Source organism: Arvicanthis niloticus, chromosome 15, assembly GCF_011762505.2.
Source record: "Arvicanthis niloticus isolate mArvNil1 chromosome 15, mArvNil1.pat.X, whole genome shotgun sequence".
Lineage (NCBI taxonomy): Eukaryota > Metazoa > Chordata > Mammalia > Rodentia > Muridae > Arvicanthis > Arvicanthis niloticus.
In genome coordinates, this window is record NC_047672.1 from 5,520,401 (window position 1) to 5,537,329 (window position 16,929).

The 16,929-nt window shown below is 39.9% G+C and overlaps 1 protein-coding gene and 1 non-coding gene across 4 annotated transcripts in view; one reads left to right on the forward strand and one right to left on the reverse strand.

Moving 5' to 3' along the window:
• The window catches only part of Ube3c (ubiquitin protein ligase E3C), a 112,435-nt gene that overhangs the window by 62,219 nt on the left and 33,287 nt on the right, over positions 1–16,929 (forward strand). For all 3 annotated transcript variants that reach the window (XM_076913291.1, XM_034519053.2, XM_034519054.2), the window contains exons 14-17: positions 2,375–2,479; positions 3,910–3,997; positions 6,223–6,320; positions 8,582–8,714. In XM_076913291.1, coding sequence (XP_076769406.1) covers positions 2,375–2,479; positions 3,910–3,997; positions 6,223–6,320; positions 8,582–8,714 — 424 coding nt within the window. The remainder of the gene's footprint in view (positions 1–2,374; positions 2,480–3,909; positions 3,998–6,222; positions 6,321–8,581; positions 8,715–16,929) is intronic.
• On the reverse strand, positions 7,212–7,314 carry LOC117721143 (U6 spliceosomal RNA). The gene has a single exon (XR_004608405.1). It is a non-coding gene; the product is annotated as a U6 spliceosomal RNA (small nuclear RNA).

Sequence of the window (16,929 nt, forward strand, 5' to 3'; positions counted from 1 at the left end):
TAAATCCAATCATATTTTTATGGTTTGGTAAAATTTATATTTTTCTTTAAGTCTAAAAAGAAAAATAGTTGATATGAAGGGAAAATGTTGGTTAACTTCTAAGAGTATTTAACACTAATTGTGACATAAAAATACAGATTACCTGGTGTATTTGAATTTTAGCTAAATTGCATATATTTTTAAAAAGATAATTTTACCTCCTAAAGTTTTGGACAAACTTATTCTACTTAACTTTTTCCAACATTTTATTGTTTTTAATTATGTGTATGTATCTGTAGGTATAGACACATGAGTATAAGTTAAATCAGAAGTTGAGAAGGCATCAGGTCCCTTCACTGGAATGATAGGCAACTGTGAGTCATCCCACCAGTTTGGATGATAGGGGCTAAACTCAGGCCTGGAAGAGCAGAGTGCACTCCTAACTGCTGAGCTATCTCTCCAGTCCCCTACTTAGATTTTTTAAAAGTTGTTATATATTTATGTGAAATTGGCACTTGAAGATTTTATAAATGATACATGTTTACACATATTATTTATTTGGGTGGGGTTACATGCTACAGCACATGTATAAAGGTTACAGTACAACTTGTGGGAGTTGGTTTTCTTGTGGATCCTGTTCTGCCTCGCTGCAGTTGGAGTGTTGAACGCAGCTGAGGAAGTGTTAGGCTACAAACATAGTCTAAGATGGGGGTCCCAGCCTAGATGAGAAACAGGAAGGCAGGCTGGGGTGGAAGCTGGGGTTCCCAAACTCCTGGACACCCAGACACTGCTGGGAACCACAAGGAGTCAGGAATGGGTGTTGGGCTGGTATTGAACCTGGGGCCTGGAATCTGGCTTAACTCAGGGTTGATTGTCTGGAGTGCAGAGAGGCCTTCTCGGAGAGACTTAGGTGACATTTCTCTATATGGTGAAGGCTTTCCCCACACTTTTCCCCACATCAGTTCTTGGTGAGAGAGAGTCCTTACTTGTCCAAACTGTTTATTGGCAGTGGAAAATAATTGTATATGATTTACTCAGGTTGGACCAGAGATTAAGTAACTTTTGCAGGAAGGAATGTCTGAGAAGGGACACTTACTGGCTAACCCTTAGGGGCCAGCCAATCTAGGTACCTCATTAGCCTGTAGAACTTTGTTTTGTGCTCTGTGCTCCCTGGCTTCTCCATCCTCATGTAGAGTATCATCATCATGTGCTTCAGGACAGGAACCTGATAGGAGTACATGAAACGCCTACCATTCTCAGATAAGAGAATTTACTGGGGTTTCTGAATCCATTCAGCCTTCCCAGTTTTTGCCTGGTGGACACGGTTTCACTTGCTTCACAGTTCTCTGCTTCTATCACGTGATTCCTTGGGAATTAAACTATTGTCAATCTTGGTAGTAAGTATCTTTACTCACTGAGTGATCTTGCCAACTCTACAAAGTATATTTCTATGTAGTGTAGAAAGTAGATGGTTTTTTTAGATAGTACTGCTAGATTTCTTTAATCTTACCAATGACATTTGATCCCAGATCAATTACTGAAAACTCCCAGGTTCCTAGGTATTTGTGGGCTCTCTTCCAAAGGAGCTCATCAGATGCAAAGCAGAGCTAATGCTTTAAGAACATTCAGAGGATACACATAGCTTTGATGTTGCAGTTGGAGAGAATGGCCAACTTAAGAATTATATCAAGAGACTGTAGAAAATTGATCAGCTCTAGAGGCACAGGCAAGGGATGTGGGGAAAATAGAGAGATTTAGTAGGGTGCTGCTTCACCCACATCTCTCATGTGGTATTTCTCAGAAAAACTAATTGCACATAGTAACATAATGAGCTTCTTTACAGCTCATGTGAGCTATGTACTGCCAGAATTCTGTCTTAAAAATTCTAGCCAAGGGGCTAAAGACATGCTCAATGGTTATGAACACTTGTTCCTCTTGCAAAGGACCCAGGTTCAGTTCATAAGTACCACATGGTATCTCACAACCACCTATAACTTCAATTCCAGGAGATCATGTGCTGTCTTCTGACCTCCAAGGATACCACGTACACGCATGGTACACATGCATACATGCAGCCAAAGCACTCATACACATAAAATAAATTTAAAGAGGGTACTATTAAAGAGGTTAAGAGACATCTCTACAGCCCCCTGACCTCATTTTTTAAAGACCACTTTGTGTGTGCACTTATGTTGCTTTCCTGTTTCTTTTGGTAACAACTAGTTTGTTCTTCCAGTATGTTCTTGTCCCTAAAGGAGGCTTTTTGTCACATCCATTTTATGAGGGAGACAAACACCTTATCTGGTGTTTTGTCTTATCTGATTAATGGTGTTGCCAGCTCTGTAGGATGTTAGTCACTGAGTTTGTATCACATTGCCCTGTTCTTTCTCTTCAGGTTATCACTAACCTAGTGAAAATGCTGAAGTCCAGAGACACGAGGAGAAATTTCTGTCCTCCAAATCACTGGCTGTCAGAACAAGAGGATATCAAAGCAGATAAAGTTAGTGGAAAATCTCCCTAATACTTTTCATTACAGATGGATTTCTCCAGCTTTCATATTTATAGGGAGTATAAGCCTTTTTAAATTGTATAACTCTTCACTTAACTTTGAGGATATATCAGTGTTTTAGGCAATGCTAACTCTTGGAAGGAGGACAAGATACGTAGCAGCAGCATTGGCCCAGACAACATCCTGATAATTATTATCTTGATTGTACTGTTATTGCCTCAGGTTGTATTGAAACCCAATGATTGTCTACTGGAGTTAAAAACAATTTCACTTTTAGTAATACTACCAATAAAAGTATGTTCATTAGTTAAAAGAGATAGATTTTATCCTAGGTTATCTGAAGGGACAGACAATTGATTATTGCTAAGATTTGAACCTAAGGTAGACTTAGTCTTCCAGATCTTTAGGAAGAGTAAAACATCAGGTGTTCTCAGAAAGTCACCACTGATGTGTTTTAGAATCTTTGAGAGTAGAAGACAGTCAGGAGATATAAGTGAGACAGACGGGGATACAAGTGCAGCAGGAATCCAGGACAAGAGTGTGGCAGGACATTGGAGGTATGACTGTGTCTTCAGCCATCTTCCAGTTGAACCTGAGGCCTTCAGCTCCACCCACTGGCAGAGTTTGCAAATGGTCTTGCAAAGTGAACAGCTCCAGGGCCAGATGGAAACTCTTCACCAACACAAAAGAACTTTAGTATGATGATAGTTCTAGGTTTGAAGTGTGGTGACCTGTGACCACCAGTAGAGGCTGCTGGGGTATGAAGAAAGGTTAGGGACTCCTGAGAACCCTTCCTCCCATGCATGTCCACTGTCCAAGGATCTCTGAGTAACACTGAAAATAACTTCATGGACTGGCCTCATATAGTAACTATACACTCACCCTGGTACTAAGGAGAAAAAGAACTTTATTCATCAATTTTATAGAGTATGAAGGAATCGTGTCATTTTGAAACTGTTCTTGAAAGAAGTAGTAAACCTTTGCCATGCCTCTCTAAGGCTGTCTAGATAGTAGTGACATCTTCCTGTTTACGCATTTCTTCCACATGCCACTACACACACTGAGCCTGCTGCTCTACCTCTCTTCAGGTACTCTGCAGTAGTGGGTACATTCCAGACTGTAAACAATAGCTTGTACCTTCGTTGAAAAAAAATTACAAAGACCAAAACTAAAGGATTGAGGAATTTACAGATTAAAGAAAAACTTAAGAGATGTAATATTTGTTATTTTTTAAATGTGATATGCTTTGTTTCATAATTATATCATTGATAATTTTACTCTACCCTGACAATAATTCCCTTAAAAGTATTAAAAGCTAAATTATGAGGACATGAGGGGTAGCCTGAACTGGACATGAATAGACAGCCAGCTCCTTAGGTGCTGGAACAAAAGAAAGTGCTGACAGCAGTTGGTTTCCCTAGGTTACTCAGCTCTACGTACCTGCATCGAGACATGTGTGGAGATTCCGGAGGATGGGCAGGATTGGCCCACTGCAGTCCACCCTGGAGGGTAAGTTCTCAGTTTGCACTTCTTTTTTACCAGGACGAATACTCTGTAGCATTCACTCCTTTTACTGTTTGATCTGTGATTTTTGCTAAACACCACACAGAGTATCTTCATCATCACTCCAGTAAAAATCAGCTTGTGTAACCCTTGTAGGCAAGTAGAAAATGACTGTTCTCTCGCAGTTTGGGGTTCTGTGGATCATAGCTATTTCTTTGCTCGCTCTGCAGAATTCCTATGAGTAGTTATGTGCTTACCTTTATAAAAAGGAAAAAAAAAAAAAAAACTGGGGGTAGGGGTGGGTAAAACAACCAAAAACAAAAAAACAAACAAACAAAAACCCACAGAACTGTTTGCTGAAGTAGCTGTACCACCTAACAGACCAGAAATATATGTTTTGTGCACTTGTATTTTGTATCTCAGCCAGTACTTGAGATTGTCATGTTTTGTTTTGATTGGTTGGTTGGTTTTTGCTTCTTTGGCACCAGATCTCATATGTAGCCTTAGCTGGTGTAGAGATCTATCTGCCTGTCTCTGCCTTCCAAGTACTGGAATTAAGGTGAGAGAGCAAATATTTTGGGTTCAGACTCTTATCTTAGGGAACCTGACCTAAGTTTGAACTCAAGTAAACTAACAAGCTGGTACTTAGCACCAGTCTCCAGGTTAAACCCCTTGCCCCAACAAATCTATACCTCCAGGTTACAAGCCTGTCCCTGCCTAACAACCACCAATCTGGAGGAAAGCAGAAGTTAAGTTTGGCTACCAACACCAGCAAGTTATGCTAAAGGCCACAGTAGCTCCCCCAATTAGATGCTTGCTAGGCTAGAAACACTCACCTGTCGCTTGTCATTTTCTATAAAACCTTTGTCCTGATGAGTGTTCAGGGCTTTTCTCCGCTGGAACCATCATGTGCGTAGAGGGTGAGTTAAGCCCTAGCTTGAGCTTAAAATAAAGACCCTTATATGATTGCATTGGATCAGCTTCTGATTGGTCCTTTTGTTTCCTGCTACTAAAAAAAGTGTGCCCCACAATGCCCTCCTGGGGTTGTCATTTTCGAAAGATTATCTTCTGGATATGACACATGGCCATTGCAGTAATGAATAGTAGCTATGCTTGCCTGGCCCTTCAGCATACTGGCATGGATAAGGGAAGAAAATCATAGGCTTCACGACTCCTTAGCGGTTAACATTTGATGAGGAAGTAGGCGTCATTTTCTTCAGTAACATAGCCCTTGATTGGTTGCCCATGCTCCAGTAAATAACTCCCTTCCCATGTTCCTGTAAGAAACTGGTTGAACTCAATAGATCACAGAAGAAAATGCAACATGCAAGTTGAGAGGAAGACCAGTTGTGTGGAGAATGATGAGCAAGAGTGGGAGGAAGATAGGAGGATAATGGATCATGAATATGATTACTATACATGGTGTACATGTATGAACTTGTCAAAACCTTTTTTTAATTAAAATTGTAATTATTTTAAAAGGTGCATGGCAGAGTGGGGATGTGTAGCACAGTGATAAAGCACTTGCCCACACCCTGTTGTTCATCCCTAGCTCCACTGAAGAATAAATGAGAAATACAACAATATCTCATTATGGGCCGGGCAGTGGTGGCGCATGCCTTTAATCCCAGCACTTCGGAGGCAGAGGCAGGTGGATCTCTGAGTTCGAGGCCAGCCTGGTCTATAGAGTGAGTTCCAGGACAGCCAGGGCTATACAGAGAAACCCTGTCTCGAAAAAAAAAAAAAAAAAAAAACAACAAAACAAAACAAAACAAACAAACAAACAAAAAGGTTAACTGATTCATTGTGCCAGGGTATTTTCTCACTGTTGAGAAAGAATAGGGCCTAAGTTTACTATAGTACCAATATAGGCCTACTATCTATACAGCTTCCTCTTAGGCAACTTTTGACTTGCTCAAATACCTATCCCTGAGGAAAAAGCAGCTTTACAGAAACCTTCCACTTTAGCTCTGATCGCCTGAGCCTTACCTGGTGCGTGAGTGTGCAGCTGAAGATGGTCATCCTTACCCACTCTGCATTTGGGTAGCTCACCTGGCTAGAATGACTTCAGATTTCAGATTGGGCCCAGAGGGTGTGTTCATGGAAATAGAAATAGAATCATTGGGTTAGTTCAGATCCTTAAAATTACTTTATAAATCCTGATTTTAGTAGTTGGCAGTGAGTGAAAAGGAAAATACAGATGGACTAATGAGTTTTAACATGTGTTGCAGTGGGTCTGGAGTCCCCACCGCTATCTGTGTCTGAGGAACGACAGCTTGCCATCCTGACAGAACTACCTTTTGTGGTTCCATTTGAGGAACGAGTGAAGGTATGCCATTCAAACCCTGTGATGCTAACTTAACACAGTTAAAAAGTTTTACTGCACTTCTTTTTAAAATCTTCCATTTCATCCATTTCATCCTTAAAATCCAACCAGATACTTCTCTGTATCCACGCTCCTTGTAGCTAGCTGAGCAGCCTGTTAGACTAGAGATTTCTAATAGTGGGACCTAATGAATGTTGTTTAAACTGTTAAAGTTTACATTTTTATTAAAAATGCCAATTTTTTTGTAAAGGTATTTTTGTATATGTTCATTAAAAAATTGGTATGACCATCATGGCTTTGAAAAATGAATAGATATCTTAGTTCCTTGCCAGATGATTTTTAAAAATGTTTAAAAGTTTGCATATATCTGTTTCCAGTTTAATTTGGACTGTTCTGTTTATACTAGAATTTTTCTAGAAATTGCTAGGTTCTTCTCTTAGGTACTGGCCAAAATATTTTTCAAGCCTTCATTCTTTGTTCAGGGCGAACAAGGCAAACAAACCAAAAAATGATCTTGCTGACCTAGAGGCTCTAGGTCATTGGTTCTCAACCTTCCTAATGCTGGGACCCTTTTAATACAGTTCTTCCCCCCACCCCCCAAAAAAAGTAATTGTAATTTTGTTACTATTAAGAATCGTAATGTAGGGGGCTGGTGAGATGGCTCAGCGGTTAAGAGCACTGACTGCTCTTCCGGAGGTCATGAGTTCAAATCCCAGCAACCACATGGTGGCTCACAGCCATCCATCCATAATGAGATCTAATGCCTTCTTATGGGGTGTCTGAAGACAGCTACAGTGTACTTACATATAATAAATAAATAAAAACCTTTAGGCCGGAGTGATCGGGTCAGAGGGAGAAGGGAAGGGGGGGGAAGAATTGGTTTTTTGTTTTTTTTAAAATATGGAACGCTTCATGAATTTGCGTGTCATCCTTCCACAGGGGCCATGCTAATCTTCTCTGTATTGTTCCAATTTTAGTATATGTGCTGCCAAAGCGAGCGTTGGGGGGGGGGGGGGATTGTAATGTAAATATGTTTGAAGATATTTAAAAAATTTGAAGAGGTTTGCCAAAGGGATCACCAAACAGTTTGAGAACTGCTGTTCCAGGTGTTCATAAAAATTTCAACCCCTTGCAGGGCATGGTGACACATGCAATTTCAGCACTTGGAGAGGCAGAAGCAGGTGGAGTTCTGTGAGTTCAGAGGCCAGCCTAGTGTTGGAAGCTGTTTGCCTGTTTCTAAAAGCTCAATAAAAGTTTGCTTGCTTCTCTGAAACAGAAAGAGAAAAAAGTCTGCCTGCCAGGCAGAGTCAAGTCAGGTCAGGGCCTGTTGGCAGATTGTGGCCTGCTGAAACAGAACAATAAGAGGAGTTGCACTTGAGGCTCCAGGCAAGAGGCTGAAGCTTCTGTTAACCTTGGTGGAAGGAACAGGGAGGCCTTTGGATGGGAACAGATGTCCTAAGTGTATTTCAGCAATTGTTTCTGTTAGCTTGTGGCTTTGCTTCCCGTGGTACTGTGAAGTATACAAAGGCTAAGAAAAGTAAACTAGCTGCTGGCTGCTGCTACTGTGGTATTGACCAGCAGTCCTCCCAAATCTAACTCTTGGTTTTACATCTTTTTCCTGTCTTTCCTATCTTTAATCCTTGATTTCCCCTCAGTGCTGGCAGGTCCAGCACAGCCAGGGATGTAACAGAGAAACTTTGTCATGGGATAAAAACAAACCAAATAAGCAAACAAATGCCAGTGCACCACAGTACGCAACTCCTGAGCTCCATCTACCGGCATTTCAACATTATGGACATGTGAATTTTATTCTTGGAGGAAGCTTCACTTCCCTCCTAGATAATATTTTTGACAGTGTGTTTGTGTGTGTACTTGTGTATTCTAGAGTTGGTGCGGAGGTGGGGAGAACAACTTTTCGAAGCCCATTCTCTCCTATCATGTAGGTCCCAGACTGAGCTCAGGTCATGACTCTTAGCAGAAAGTGCCTTACATCTGAGCACCCTCCACCTGTCTAGATCTTTAAGAAATACTTAATAAATGATCACATATTATGATGTGGGTCTTTCAAAACTTACTTTAGAAATACTTTTAAATAATCTTTTCTTGAAAAAGTTAGTATTTGCTACCTCGTATATAAAAACTGATACCAAAATTTATAGAAAGCTAAAATTAAAACATATTTAGCAGTTTTGTTTAGATTGTTTATACTTATACCAGCAAGTCTCTTGGCTCTAACCTCATGACTCTTTATTTATTTATTTTAGATCTTTCAGAGGTTGATTTATGCTGATAAGCAAGAAGTTCAAGGAGATGGTCCATTTCTGGATGGAATCAATGTCACTATAAGGAGAAATTATATTTATGAAGATGCTTATGACAAACTTTCTCCAGAAAATGGTAAATATATTTTTTTCCTCTGTGTACCTGCATATGTTAGCAGGAACTGGAGAATTACTGTAGAAAAATAGCAATTATTGCTGGCTATAGTGGTGCAAACCTTTCATCTTAGTACTCTCGAGGCAGAGACAGGTGAATTTCTCTGACTTTTGAGACCACCCTTGTCTACATATCAACTACCTCTCTCTCAAAAAAAAAAAAAAATTCTGTTGAGCTGCTACTGGATGGAAACCAGTGTGTGTGTGTGTGTGTGTGTGTGTGTGTGTGTGTGTGTGTACAAAATCAGTAGTGGAATGCCTGACTAGTGAACTGGCATGGTAAGGACCTAGTTTCAATTCCTTGGGAGGAAACATTTTTTCCTGCTTATAATTTGTTCTATTAAGACTTTAAAAGAAAAAAAAAATTGGTTTTAAAGTCAGCCTGTCTATCTATCTGTCTGTCTTTTATACTAAGGAGGGAACCCAGGTAAGTGTTTCACCACTGAGCTGAACTCCCAGCCCTCTGTATGATTTTTTTAACTGAAATACAGTAGATAAAATTTAGTAAATATGAACTATGAAGTAGTATTTCTAAAATTGATGAGTATCACAACAAGCATTTTAGATTGCCAATCTTTTTCTTTTAAAGATAACCTTTTGCCCTCATTATAATGTTTTATCTTCTACATTTTGCTGTCTGTAATTCCAAAACATGTGTGACCAATTGTTAGTCACATTATTTTAAAATTTGCTGTTGGAATCTGTATTTATTTTTTTAAAGTGCTCAGTAACAGTACTGTAAAGAAAATTGGACTTCAACAATCTTTTGTTTTGTTGTTTGTTGTTTTTTTGTTTGTTTTGTTTTTTGTTTGGTTTTTTTTTGGGGGGGGGGGGGGGCAGGGTTTCTCTGTGTAGCCCTGGCTGTCCTGAAACTCACTCTGTAGACCAGGCTGGCCTCAAACTCAGAAATCTGCCTGCCTCTGCCTCCTAGGTGCTGGGATTAAAGGCGTGTGCCACCACTGCCCTTCAACAATCTGAAAGTCATTGGCATGCTTTATCTTCTTTTTTAATACGTGACACTCATAGTTAAATGCTGTAATAGTAACAGTTTAAACTCAAGGCTATCATATCCTTGGTCCTAAATATAACCAGTGTTTGATTAGTATTCAGAATAAAAGTGTTGTCACCTTAGGTCCATGGTAGAGAGTTAAATGGGAAGTCATTGTTGCTTCTCTTTGAAGACAGCCATTTAATTTTCTATAAGGACAACCAAGCCTTCAGTTTGTAATAATTTCCACTGCCCAGCTGAGGAGCAAATGATGTCGATTAGATGATAGTAGAAGAAAGCTGGTGCCAGCAGTTCCCTGCTGTCCTTGGCAGTTGTGGTTTTTTGAACCTTAGATTTGTCATTTGAGCAGTACAGTGCTCTATCAAGCCCTGTGTGTTAAACTGTTTCAGTTCAGGTCTGAGATCAGGATTTGTTTTCATATATTATGGATCGGAGAGATGAACATAGGTACCTGGGAACTCTAGGGAAGCATTCTCTCCAAAATCTAAGTATCTCTTCTTTGGAATCTCATAGCAGCTCATAAGTCAGCCGTCATTCTTACTTTACTGTCTAACTCTTGTATATCTCTCCCATTTGCCTTGTTTAAATATACTCTTTGCTAAGCTTCCTCAGCAGATATTCAGGCAGTACCTGTTGAAGTTGCAGCTGAGCCCAGGGTAAAAAGTATAGTTAGGCAGGACAGCATGAGACATGTGAATGATTGTCATGGCAGGAAGGCTGGTGGACTTTCTGAAGAGGTGAAACTGGAAGCAGTATGTTTGGGAAAGACGATGGGTGGTGTCTTAGTTATGGTCTTACTCCTGTGAACAGACACCATGACCAAGACAAGTCTTAATAAAAGACAACATTTAATTGGGGCTGGCTTATAGGTTCAGAGGTTCAGTCCATTATTATCAAGGCAGGCATGGTACAGGAAGAGCTAAGAGTTCTAAATCTTCATCTGAAAGCTGCTAGTGGAAGACTGACTCCGATGCACCTAGGACAAGGGTATTAAAGCCCACACCCACAAGGACACACCTAATCCAACAAGGCCACACTTCCCAATAGTGCCACTCCCTGGTTCCCTTAGACTTTTTCAAACACATGAGTCTGTGGGGGCCATATCTAGCCATAGCATAATAAAAAGTACATTTAGTTCAACTTCCAGAGTACTCACAGCCTACAGCAGTCTCAGCAGTGTTAAAAGTCCAAAGTTCAAAGTCTCTTCTGAGATCCATCCAATCACTTAATCGTAATCCCCAAAGCAAGACAGGAAACCAACTGGGCAAACTCCAAACTCTGATCTCCCTGGCTGATGTCAAAGCAGTCTTCAGAGCTCTAACTCCTTTTTCATCTTTGTTGACTGCAACAAACTTCTTGTCCTGGGCTGGTTCCACTCTCTGTTATTAGCTTTCCTCAAGAGATATTCTATGGCTCTGGCATCTTGAAAATCTAGGGGTCTCCAAGGCAGTTCCAATGTTATAGCTTCTTGTTTCAACGTCTGGGATCCACACATGATCTTCTGGGCTCTTCCGAAGGGCTGGTGTCATTTCTCCAGCTCTGCTCTCTGTACCACTCTAACCTCAGGTTGATCCACTCCACTGCTGCTGCTGTTCCTGGTGATCATCCCATGGTACTGGCATCTTCAGTATGCTGCGATCTTCCACTGCAACTAGGCTTCACCAATAGCCTCTCACAGGTTCTCTTCATGGTGCCAAGCCTCAACTCCTTTACATGACCCTTTCAGTTCTGTGCTACCAACTGCAACTGGGGCTGCACCTTCACCAATGGCCTTCCATGGCCTCTCACAGTGCCAAGCCTCAGCTGCTCTTCATGACCCCTTCATGCCTTCAAAATCAGAACCAACTGGGTGACTCTTAAACATTGCCAAGTCCAGCTGCAGCATGAAGTACAACCTTGTCTATCTCTGGAACACAGCTTCTTTGTGCTCTCAGAAAACACTTCCCAGAAGATTTCACCTCAGTGATGCTGGTCTCTTCTTAATCACCACCAATTACTTAGCTCCAGTTAATCAGCATCAATCGTCCCAGTAGTTTCTTCTGTTTTTGACTCTAAAGCCAGAGCCACATGGCCAGATCTGCTGCTTGGGCTACTCCCTGGGCCAAGCATATACAAACCATCACAGGTAGAATATGGGACCTATGTCTAACTGCATTTTCATCTTTGAAGCCTCTGTAAAGTTGAAGTGTACGTGAACTTTTCATCCAAAGAGACTATGTACTTATAGGCTATTTTAATAAACTTTAAATTTTTCAGATCTGGTTTACTTCTTAGGAATTAAGTTTTTTTTTTTTTTTTTTTTTTGGAAAATAGACTCCATTTTATTCATAATAATTGGCTTGAAAAAAATCAAGACAGAAACAAAAATTTTAGCATGTAACAATAAAATAAGAGGTCATGAATTTGAAAGAGAGAAAGGAGGGGAACATAAGGGAATTTGAAAGGAAAAAATAGAATAGGGAAGCGATATAATTATATTCTAAAATATAGTTTACAAATCTAGCAAGTTATTATTTTAGAAATTGACTTTATGACATATAGATGGGAGGCAGAGCACAAAACATTTAAAAAGAATATTCTGGAAAATATACTTAGAGCATTAAGTGCAGTGTAAAATTATCTTTTTTTTTTCCCCAAAAAACACTTTATTTATCAGTATTTGTATATACATACATACTTATACATGTATACATATATACATACATATATGAACAATAATTAAATAAGATGTATTTGAACAGTATTGGGGGTTGGAAAGAGTGGGAGGAAGGAGAGAAAGAAAAAATTATGTAAATACAGTGCTCATATATGAAATTCTCAAAAAGGAATCCATTTTTTAAAAAATGTTCAACAGATTAACTTGCATTTTACAATATGAAAATAAATATGACCTATAATTATGTTCAAGGACATTTTAACTCACTATAAACTTTGAAATTTAAAATGAAATCAATAAAAATTATTTTACCCAGCATACTAACAAAAATCACAATAACATTTTATAATTCAAAGTATTTCTGAAAACAAGAAAATGGATTGTCAGAAGCTAAGTCAACAGAGCCAGGGGGACACTGTGTGTTATTTATTTTCTTTTCATTTCTTTTTTTTTTTTTCTTTTTTTTTATTATTATCAAATCATAATTTTTACTTTTTAACACAGGGGTTATAAACACAAAAATGCAGGATGTGGGGAAGGGGATCACACAGGAGCATAGATGTTCAGGGGGAGTACAGATATCTTTCAGAACCGGGTATCAGCTGGGTGAAGGTTCAGGGGTCAGGTCACTATGACTCTGCCTATGCTTCACTTGTCCTTATCTAAGTTGGTACTATCAGCCAAGGCTGCCTATTTACAAGGTCTATAACTACTCAAGCTGGTAGATTTCCACAAAAGCTGCCTGTTTACAATAGTTTATAGACATCTGTTTCAGTGTTTTTTCATAGAGACCCAAGACTTTTTGTTAGCAGGCATGTATGTCAGGCCTATTGCTGATTTTAGGCTTATGACTGATTTTAGGCCTTCAGTGTATAAGCAGGGCTGCCCCTGACATCTCCTCCCTTTTCTAATTATAGAAGGGCTGTGGCGATTCTAATCTTGCCAAGGCGGGGGATAGAGGCCTGACCTCCAGTAATTAAAGGGGACCTTGTAATGGCTCCAGTCCTCCTGTCCTTGTCCAGTGAGGCATGAGGGCCATACCTGTCCCAATGTCTTTTTCCTGGAGAGGGGATACTTTTGACATCAACTCCTATGCAGTCAAGCTTGTCCCTCAGGGAACCCAGAAACATATTTTTAGCTTTTATTTATATTCCCTTGCAGTGCTTAGCCTCGCAGCCTAAGCAAGAATTCAGATCGCCAGACAGAGGGGGTTCTGGGTGGCCCCTCTCTGCTTGGTCTAGGGGCAGGAGTCCCCTCTTTTAGGTTGGGTGGAGATGGGACTTGGGAGCACCCTGGATAGAGTAACATCCTCAGCCCTGACATGTGGTCCTCCATAGCTAACTTATGATAATGTATCTGAATAGATTTTGCTATCAGATTATCTATCTGTTGTTTCACGAAGTTAGCCTATTTAAGGCCCAGGGACCAAAGGAAATAAGCAAAAATAACCCAATTAATGGTCCCAAGATGGAAGGAAGTATGTAGGGTTAACAATCATGGAGAGGTTGAAGACCAATTCTTGTACAAGCTCTCATTGTTCTCTTTCTCTCTCTGTCTTTTCTCAAGACCTCCTCTGGCCTTTTTCATGCTCTCTTTAATCATCCCTGTTTTGTCTATGTAAAAGCAGCATTCTTCTTTAAGGGCTATACACAGTCTAGAGCTGTACACAATCTTTTCTATTGTAAAAGAGAAAATCAAGTCCAATAAAGTCCTTTGCAATTTGGGGGGATCACATCAGACAGCGAAACGAGGGATTTCTTCAGATTAGTGATGTCAGTCTATAGCTGTTTGACGTCCTTGTCAAAGGCCCATTGGAGGTCTGAGTAGTATAAGTCCGGAAGCCAGTGTCAGGATTAGAACTCCTAACAGCAGACATCACCAGTGATTAATTTTTTATCTGGAAAGGAAAAAAGAAGGGAATTCTCAGGGAAATGTCTCTTCCCTGGATGTCAATTGTTATTCATCTTATTTATAATTGGGCCTGGTTTTGTGGGGGTATCTGTTTAGTTCATTAATCTTTTTGGTGGCCATTTAGCTGTGCCTTCTGTGGTATCAAACATGCATATCAATCCTCGGCCCCATGTAGGAACTGGTTCCTGGCCATTCCATTTAAGAGTAAAAGGGTCCTTCCACATAGTTGTGGCTTAGTTTTTACTGTTCTCAGCGATGCCAGAGGCAATCAGCAGCAGATTTGCCATGAGTTTTCAGTTTTAGAAAGTTAAGAATAAACAAGGCATGCCCCTTCCACCCTCAGATCAAAGGACTATTATAAAACAGCCAACAATTAATCAATCTATATCAATCTATATAATATATAAATTAATGAGAGCTTCTACTTTTTGTAAAATTACTCCTCTTTTGTCAATTAATTGTTGAGAGAAATTAGGATTTGCATCTCTCTTGAGAATATTAAACAGAGACATAAATTCTTTTGTGAAGAGCTTAAAATAAGATCTTAGCCAATAAGCATCTCCTGGAAACCTTTGAAAATTGTTTGAAATAAGTAAACTATCTTTTCTTTTTCCAGACCCATTATCTGGTTTTTGTTTTGTTTTGTTTTGTTTTTTTGGATATTTTACATATTTACCTTTCACTGTTATCTCCACTTCCTTTCTCCCCCAAAACCCCTTATCCCATACCCCCCTTCCAATTTTTGTGAGGGTGTGCTTCCACCATTCTCCCAATCCCGCCTCCCTGCTCTCACATTCCCCAACACTATGGATCCAATCTTTCGGGGAACATGGCCCTCCACTTCCACTGTTGCCTAATGAGGCCACCCTCAGTTACCTATACAAGTGGAGTCATGAGTCCCTCCCTTTCTGTTCTCAGACCCTGGGAGCTCTGGTTGAGTATTTTGCTACTCCTAAAAAAAAAAAAAGCACCCACACTTTGGTCTTCCTTCCTCCTCTTGGGTTTCATGTGGTCTATGCATTATGTCTTAGGTATTGTGAGCTTTGGGCTAATATCTACTTATCAGTGATTGTATGCTATGTATGTCCTTTTATGATTGGGTTACCTCACTCAGGATGATATTCTCAAGCTCCATCCATTTGCCTAAGAATTTCATGAACTCATTGTTTTTAATAGCTGAATAGTACTCCATTGTGTAAATATACCATATTTTCTGTATCCATTCCTCCAACTTCTGGCTATTATAAATAAGGCTGCTATGAACATAGCAGAGCATGTGTCCCTGTTGTATTTTGAAACATCTTTTGGGTATATGCCCAGGAGTGGTATAGCTGGGTCCTCAGATAATACTATGTTCAATTTTCTAAGGTACCACCAGACTGATTTCCATAGTGGTTGTACCAGCTAACAATCCCACCAACAATGGAGGAGTGTTCCTCTTTATCCACATCCTCACCAGCATCTGCTGTCACCTGTGTTTTCGATCTTAGCCAAGGAATGAAGATTTTTAAACCATGTGTAAAGGGTTATTTAACATTTTGTTAGACAGATAATCTCAGAACATTTCATTTGCTTACAAGAAAAGATTTGAACTGCTGTATTAACTATTCATTTACATAAAGTCAATTGATATAGTTATTTCATTTATCATCTAGTCATTAAAGTCAATTCTTTGTAAATGTAACTTTTATTCTTCTGAAGTAATTGTCATATGGAGGCTTACTGCCTTGTCTGCTAATCTAGGTCTAGTCCTGGAAGCTTCTACTAGCCGATATACAATCTTATCTGGGCCTAGATTGTTTCAGCCTCTGAGGCATACTTCTGAATAAGCTCACCCTTTCTAGCTCTTTCTAAGCTCTGGCTGGCTGGTTCATCTCAGCTATTCTGGCTCAAAATCTGGCTTCTTTCTCAGCATCTGAATGAGTTGCTCTGCTTTACCTCAAATTAACTCTGGCAATCTAGTCTAATCTTCTGGCTCCTTCTCATTCTTTGGCTCATTCTGTCTTCTTCATGTGTGTCTAGCTTCAGTCTGTCTCTATAACTCTCCCGGTAAAACTGATGTCTGTCTCTCTGTCTCTGTCTGTCTGTCTGTCTGTCTGTCTGTCTCTCTCTCTCTCTCTCTGTCCTCTGTCTCTTTCTCTCCTTCTCCCTCCTCTCTCTCCTCTCTCTCTCTCTCTCTCTCTCTCTCTCTCTCTCTCTCTCTCTCTCTCTCTCTGCCTGCACTGCTCATCAAATAGCTTCCCCTTCCTTTCTCTTCTCATGACAGTGGAGTATAACCTGTTCTGTCAGACCTTTCTCTGATTAGTCACTTTGTCTGCCACTTAATTAGACATACTTTCAAACATGGGTGCTTCCCTTCAAACTAACTTTACTTTCATTGTTTGGGATTAAAATTGTGTACTAAGGGTGTGTGTATTATAGCCGGAGGGATTAAAGGTGTGTGCCAAGGCTGATCACAACTAGAAACAATTTTTTTAAAGTAAATAAACAATCTGGGGATTCACATTGTGATGAAATATCCTGTAACAATTCTTTATTGATCTCATTTTATCTCAGAGGGTTTCTGAACAGTTTGAGCTAGCCATTTACAAAGTCGATCCA